General features: G+C 26.5%; 1 protein-coding gene across 1 annotated transcript; it reads left to right on the top strand.

The window, feature by feature from the left end:
* The first annotated feature begins 2,428 nt into the window (after positions 1–2,428).
* On the top strand, positions 2,429–3,421 carry LOC114194952. The gene has a single exon (XM_028085356.1). It carries the CDS (start codon positions 2,711–2,713, stop codon positions 3,149–3,151), a length of 441 nt encoding a protein of 146 aa, XP_027941157.1. The 5' UTR covers positions 2,429–2,710; the 3' UTR covers positions 3,152–3,421.
* The last annotated feature ends 4,168 nt before the right edge of the window (positions 3,422–7,589 follow it).

The following is a 7,589-nucleotide window of genomic DNA, read 5'->3' as shown; positions in this document are numbered from 1 at the left end:
CAATTAATTTTTAATAATGAAAAAAATAAATTAATATCCACAATATTAACCTACATAACTAGTTTAACTTTTCAATTTTTGCTATCAATTATTTTTCTCTCCAATAAATTATTTAAAGTGTTGTAGTTTTTAAATTAAAAAGTTCATTACAAAAAAATCATAATTGTTAGCAATACTATATACTTAAAAAATAAATAATTGTAACATGTCATTTTATTACTAATTACATCATACTTAACTTTTAATATTACTTCATATATTACATTATCGACTTAATAAATTATTAAAATCATTGTAATATTTGTAAAATGTTAACATTTTCAATTAATATATATTTTGTATTTTTTTCAAGATTTTTTTATTTCTTTTTTATTTTAAATTTTCTTTTCATATTTTATTTCGATAAAATAAAATTGCAAATGTTATTAGACTAAAATTAAAGATAATAATTAAATTTTAAAATAATTTTTTATATTTAACAAAAAAAAAATTATCTAGCATGAATAAGTTAGAACAAACAATATATCGTAAGTTTAATTTCGTATATATGCATATATTATTTCATATTTTATGTAATTAAATTAACAAATAAATTTAATTATAAATGATAATTTTTAAAACTCATTTTTTTTTTGTTAACACTCTTTCTTTTTTTAATCTTTGACATATACTTTTACTTTTATATTCAAAGTTAATTTCAGTTAGCAACCATTTTATTTTCTCAAACTGTGATTCTTATTACCATTTAGTTTTCAAAAGAAATTATCAATAACTAAAAACAAATAATAACGTCGTATACAATAGAAACTAATATTTTAAATATTAATTTATTATAACCGTTAGTTATATAAAATAAGCGTCCATCTCATGCATTACACAATTAATTAATAACATTAACGTGTTAATGATTATGCTTGCTTTTTAAGATAGTAATTTTATATTTCAAAACGATTACTCTATATCTCTCTCACCTTAATATTTAACAACGCTTAAAAAACTTGATTTAAAAAAAATATAAATCTTCTAATAAATAAATAAAATATAAACAACAACATCTCACAAAATAATCTACGCTGATTCATTATTCGGTTTCACATATTTGAGACATTTCTTATACATAATTTCTATCTCTATAATTTTGCGTGCGTATGTTTTTTATTTAGCTAGTCGCGTTGATATTGATTATTTTTATACGTTATTATATATATATATATATATATATATATATATATATATATATATCTTTTTATCCACAAATGAATCGCACTCTCTCATGTCATGCACCATACAAAGATGCGAAACCATCGATTATAAAAACAACATAAGTTAAAATTTGTGTCAACAACTTTAACATCGAAGTGAAATTTGGTAGGAATTCTTAAATCTAACGTGACATTATTATAGCACACAAAAAAGCAAAATAAGAACCCATATCGGAAAAGTCAAGAGATGCTCCAAATTGTTTGGTTCTCCTTTGTTGTATTTTCAGAAGTGTCAAATCCATCTTTCTTTTTCACTAAATCCCAAACCAAAATTCTCACAAGGGAGTGTTGAACCCATAATTCAAGTGTTTCTGTACCTAACTCTTCCTATATTATTTTTCTTGGAAAATTACACACTAATAAAATAAAAACTGCAAATTCTTCTTAGTATAATTTTTTGTGGACCAACAATACAAATCTTAATTCTTTTTGTGAAATGCACACCTTTATAGTTCAATTTTTTTATCATAACTACAAATTTTTTATAGTACAATTTTTCTATTAAAATTTATAATTTTTTCAATGATATATAATTATCCAAGTCTTCCATACACACAAAAGATTTATTTGATAATTCTAAAAATAACTCTTTATCTATAACAATATATAAAGATAATTTTTTCATTTGTGTCCACATTTCAAAATTTTAATTTTACTCTTTAAAATGTAATTATTTATTAAATTTTTAAAAATTGACCGTTATTTTTACAAACATTTTATAAAATCGTCTATATCTGCTTCTTTTCTTTTTTTCTATTTATCAATTGTTATTCTCTCATATTTTCTGATATATTCCATTTTATTTTTAATAAATATAATTTTTTATTTTTAATAAATATAATTTTTTATTTTATATATTAACTTAATAACATTATAATATCATCTCCTACTAATGTAATATCAAGCATATATAAAACATGCGTACACACATCCGCGATAGTCCCTCTATTTACGCTATTTCTATAATATTTTTCTACTGTTTTTGTTTTTTTAATTACTCTATATGAGATTTTAGTAAACATGGTGAATAAATATTTTTCATCACCATTTTGGTTCAGATAAGAAAAGAAAATCCAGCATAAAAAGAAAAAAAGAAGGAAAGAAAACATGATTTCCCCCACTTGGCTTGTGTTTTGGCAGCGTATGGAAGCTTCAAAACACACTTAAAACTAGGCTTCAACATCACATACTCTCTCACACACAACAACTAACACCGAAAAACGCAGTCATTGCAAATCATGGCACATGATAGCCTCACAAATAATGTCCACTACAAATCCATTCAATCATTATTAGTCTTTTCCTTTCCACACCCCTTTCTTCTAATCTAAGTTTTTTCTTCTTTCTTCCTTTCTCCTTTTTCATTTAACTCTTCTCAATTTATACCCACTCTCACCCGAGAGAGGTCACAAGAAGAAGAAGAAGAAGAAAAGATACGATACGATACGATGACCTCGGTTTGCATATCGCAGTGCCTCAACGACGCACGTGACCCACGTGTTCCGGTGAGGGCGACGTACGTGAACCTTTACAAGTGGCCGGAATCGGATGCGGAGTTTGTGAGGTCAGTGAGTTGCAACAGAGAAAAGGGTTGCCACGTGTACGGACACCCCAGAGTGGTGGACAGTATCTCCTGCAGGCAGATGTATCTCAGAAGCTACACCTTCTCCAGGGAAGAAGATAACGACGCCGACAAACCTCACAAATGTTTTGGCGCCAAGAAGAAGAAACGTCACAACAACAACAACAACTCAAAGCCCGACACCGGCAAAACAAAGTGCTTCGTTTGGAGTAAGGCTAAGGAGATCTCGTGTTCTGCTCTCTCTCGGATTTTCCGAAGGGTCTTGTTCTGCTCCGCGAGTGTAGATGTTGTCCACGATAAATATTGAATTTTGTTTTTTATTTCAATCTCCTCTTCTTCTTTTTTTATATTTATATATATACTCTGTTTCTATTTATGATCCAGTGAGAAGAAATTGTTAGTGCCTCTCTTTTTTCAATTTGCTTTCTTTTATTAACTTTTGTACAAGAGTGCGTTATGTAAAAATTTTGTCTTACAGAGAAAGGTTTATGATGATTTTTACCACTGTTTCTGCTTGTAATGCTGTGTTTGCCTTGTGGCAACTTCTTTTGTGGGCTTATACAGAAAAATGTATATGTTTTTTGCTTAATATTTGGATATCAGAAACATAGTTTTTATCCTAGTTCATGTTGGATTTTCATATTTTAACTGTTTTCTTTGGAAAAAATTGCAGACAAATAAATATGTATGTATATTTTAACGGTATATAATATTCATCAATTGATGCGTTTCTTGTAATTTTATTTTCTCTCTGGTAGTATGGCATTGCGTAAATCATTATTCAAAAGATAATAATATTTTAATTACTAAATTTTGAATTTTTTTTTATAATATAAAATGATATCTTTTAAATAATTTTAAAATATAGAAAATGCAAAAATAAAAAAATGAAAAAATATTTAAAAGAGACCACTTATGTTATAAAAGAAAATTGTTAAAATTTAATAATAAAAAATCATTTTTCTTCTTCAAAATCAAATCATGAAGCACACATGTTAGAGGTTTCTTTGTCATGTACTCCCCAAAATAGAAAGTTTGTTGTCTTCCACGCCTAGCGGTGTTCTCGCCAGTTTTGTCCCTTCGAACATAGAAAATTTTATGTACGATTTTTTATTCACGTTTTCATTTTATTTTCTCCTCTTTCATTTTCTCAAACCTACTATGAAATGAATCTAAATACGACCAATTTATAGAAAAAAAAAAAAAAAACTCTTTTATCTTGTAACCTTTTATGGTCCTTGTCGTTCTCATCTCACTTCACTACACATTTCATGCAGGTTTAGAGACTACTAAATTTTGGATTATTTGAAGAGTCATGCATCACATAAAATTTGTCAAATGGTTTATTTTATGATTTGATAGTTATCGTGAATTTCGTCACCTATGTTTTTTTGTTTCTCTCCATTGATGGAGTATTTGTAAACTAATTTTGAAGCTATAGATAGTAATTAAAATTTTGTATTTGAAGCTTAGAATTGAAGTTTACTTCCACTGTGACAAGTATGAGTCTGACATAAAAGTTTGGTGGATAATAATGATTATGTTATCCACGTCTATCCACCGGTGCAATAAGGGTCATGTGTCAAAATCATGATTTATTACATGTTAAAATTTAGATTTTTTCACTTTGGAAATCCTCTTATTTGATTATTTGACCTGCACTGCACTACAAGAAAATATTTAATTAACAATCTATTTTAATGAACAAAAGTGATTAGTCACTTTTAATGAACAAAAGTGACTAGTCACTGTAATTACCAACTTAGATACTAATTCATAAATTAAAAAAAAATTGTTACTATGAATACAAAATTATAATTGGTCATTAAGTAATAAGAGACTAATTTAGAAATCAATTAATTTAGTAAAAAAAACCTTGATAGCTAATGTTTAGGGATCAATTTTCTTTAGTAGCTAAATTTTAGAAACTAATTTAGAAACATATTATAATTTTTTATTCATAATAGTGATTATTTTAGTAATCAATATATAATTTGGTAACTATAGTGACTAACAAATTTTGATCATCAAAAATAATTGTTAATGAAACATTTTCTTGTAATGATGTAACATCTTTCAAAGACATGACCCAAATTTTGACATATGTGTGTCACACCCAAATTATGACAATATTTTGAACTGATATTAACACTAATTTAATGAAAAAAGTCACATTACATTTTTTTACAAAAATATATTAAAAATTTAATTGAGTCTTTTGTAAAAAGTAAAAACTCAATTGATTTGTTTTTCTTTTAATAAAGACATATGATAAAGATATTATATATCTCGTGCTTTTATTTATATTGATAGAGATATCATATACTTGATTCTCTTTTATTATTATTATTATTATTATTATCAAATATTCTATTTTATTTCATTTTTTCTACCCTCTATATGATGGGACATTGTATTCTATATATTGAACAAAAGATTCTAATAAATCTGGAACCACATATATGCCGGAAACAACTAAGGTACACGGCTCAGGCCGACATAGACCTAAACCGGCCTAAACTCATAACAAAGGTCGCAAAAGGGAACGACCAACCTAGGACAGTACACGGACAGGGACGACATAAGCCAACTAGGGAAGTAACCGAATCAGACCATTCTAAAAGACTTAGCGAAATCAGAGCCCCTTGATATTCAATGAGCTCACAATAATCGAACTAAGGGCCTGGGCTAGGGCCTGGGCCCCCCTACAGCCCAAACTAGGGTCCAGCCCATAACATAGCCAAACATAATTAATACTCTATAAATACGTGTGGACCCCAATGATTAAAGGTATGCATTCATTACTCCATTAATCACCTGATTTGACTTTTTGAGTTGGTTTTTACCCAAACTTTTCTTGTGCATTTTTTGTTTTTTGTAGGCATCCTTTCTTCTTTCTCTCATGACTTATACATTTCTACCAACATAATCGAGTAGGAACAAAGAAAATCAAATCGAAAGAAGATTCTAGAAATAAGATGAAGTTACTATTTAAGCTTAAATCAAATAACTTTATAAAACTTAAATGTGTAATTTAACATAAATGTTTATTTTTCGTAAACCACTTATTGAAATTTTATCCAAAGATTCTTCATTAAATGTTTTACCAAAACATACTCTTAATTACATTCTACTTCACTACTTGAACCAGTTAATTTAGGAAAGTGAAATAGTGAAAGAATATGCTAACTCTATTTGTTCATGAAAGTACCATTATCGTGGTTAAAATAACTAAATTATTACGGTTTCCATACAAATATAAATATGCAAATAATATTATCTATTCCAAATTATATATATATAGAGAGATAATAATAATATTTCCTAAATTATAAATTGCCAACCACCTCGTTCTTTCCCATTAACTTAGATCTCATCTTAAAAAAGATTGTAATTCTATGTTAAGTATTTGAGTGTCAATAAATTATATACACATATGTAGTTATTACATCACACAAATGGAAAGACCAAAACAATGGTAGCATGATAATTATACTTTTTTTTTTTTCCTATATGTTTTGATTCTTTCTTTATCCATTAGTTTTGCATTAGCCTTTTAATTTACCTATTGAGAAAATGTTCGTGCAAAAAGTCTAAAAATTGTTTAATTAAAACATGCATAATAAAATTAACGACCATAGTTTTCTTTAACAACATTAGAAAGAATGAGTCCCTTTCATTTACTTATGTACGTTTTACACAATTAGATTTAAGGAATGACGTGATGATATTTCTGTAACGTAATTACCACAATTAGATTAATGTAAAACTAAGGAATGGGGAAATAACAAAAGTGCAATATTGTGGAAGCAATTACTTTTCTAGCTATATTTCGATTATTTTATTTATGTGCGTATTAAGTATTTTTAATTACGATAGATAAAATAAACTAAAATAATATTATTTAATTATAAATATCTTACTGCTTTTACTAATATAGAGACATGTATATTTATATATTTTCATTTTATAATTGTGTACAAATATAATTTTCAATAGTTTTGGGCTTACAAAACCGAAATTAGCATATGGTTTTAGAAATCACTAATTGGAAATAAATTTTTTAAAAAATATTTTTTTAAAAATCTATAAATTAAAGTTATACAGTAATCCCATACTTGTACCATTAAAAATTGAATTTTAATCTTTTTAAGATTGTCACGTTTAAGTGTTTTGTCTTCTATTGAATGATCTTTTGATGAGTGTCATTTAAGTCATCATAAATCTTTTCATAGAGTGGAAATTTTGGTGATAATGTAAATATTATACTTAATTTTCTTTTGATGATCTGATTTGTTTAATGATCATACTTAAATTAAAAGATCAGTTCATCATAACCATATGTTATTTGTTATGATTAAAATAATTTAATATCTTGCCAAGATTGCTTGTTGGTGAATATTAGAATGTTATTGATCAAAAACTTTTGAAATAGATTGTGTTGGACTAACATTATTATCATGTTTCATTTTCTCCAAACTATCCTCCAATTTTATATTACAAGCTCGTGAGTAAAATATTTTACTCCAAAATCTAGGATACGATATTAGTTAATGTAAAAATCAAACCAAAAATTATTTGTCAAGATTAATTCTAAGGTACACTTATTCATTTATCATATTTAAAGGTGATAAAATGCATCGTTAATTCGCTTTAGCACAACTTGTTGGTTTGTTGAAAACAGGTTGGATTAGTTCACGACTTAAAAACAATTTGAATTGTGTCATTTACTTCAAAATAAGATG

The sequence above is a fragment of the Vigna unguiculata genome, chromosome 1 (genome assembly GCF_004118075.2).
Source record: "Vigna unguiculata cultivar IT97K-499-35 chromosome 1, ASM411807v1, whole genome shotgun sequence".
NCBI classification, from domain to species: Eukaryota; Viridiplantae; Streptophyta; class Magnoliopsida; order Fabales; family Fabaceae; genus Vigna; species Vigna unguiculata.
The sequence above is the reverse complement of the archived record's forward strand: the minus strand, read 5'-3'. Positions and strand labels throughout refer to the sequence as shown.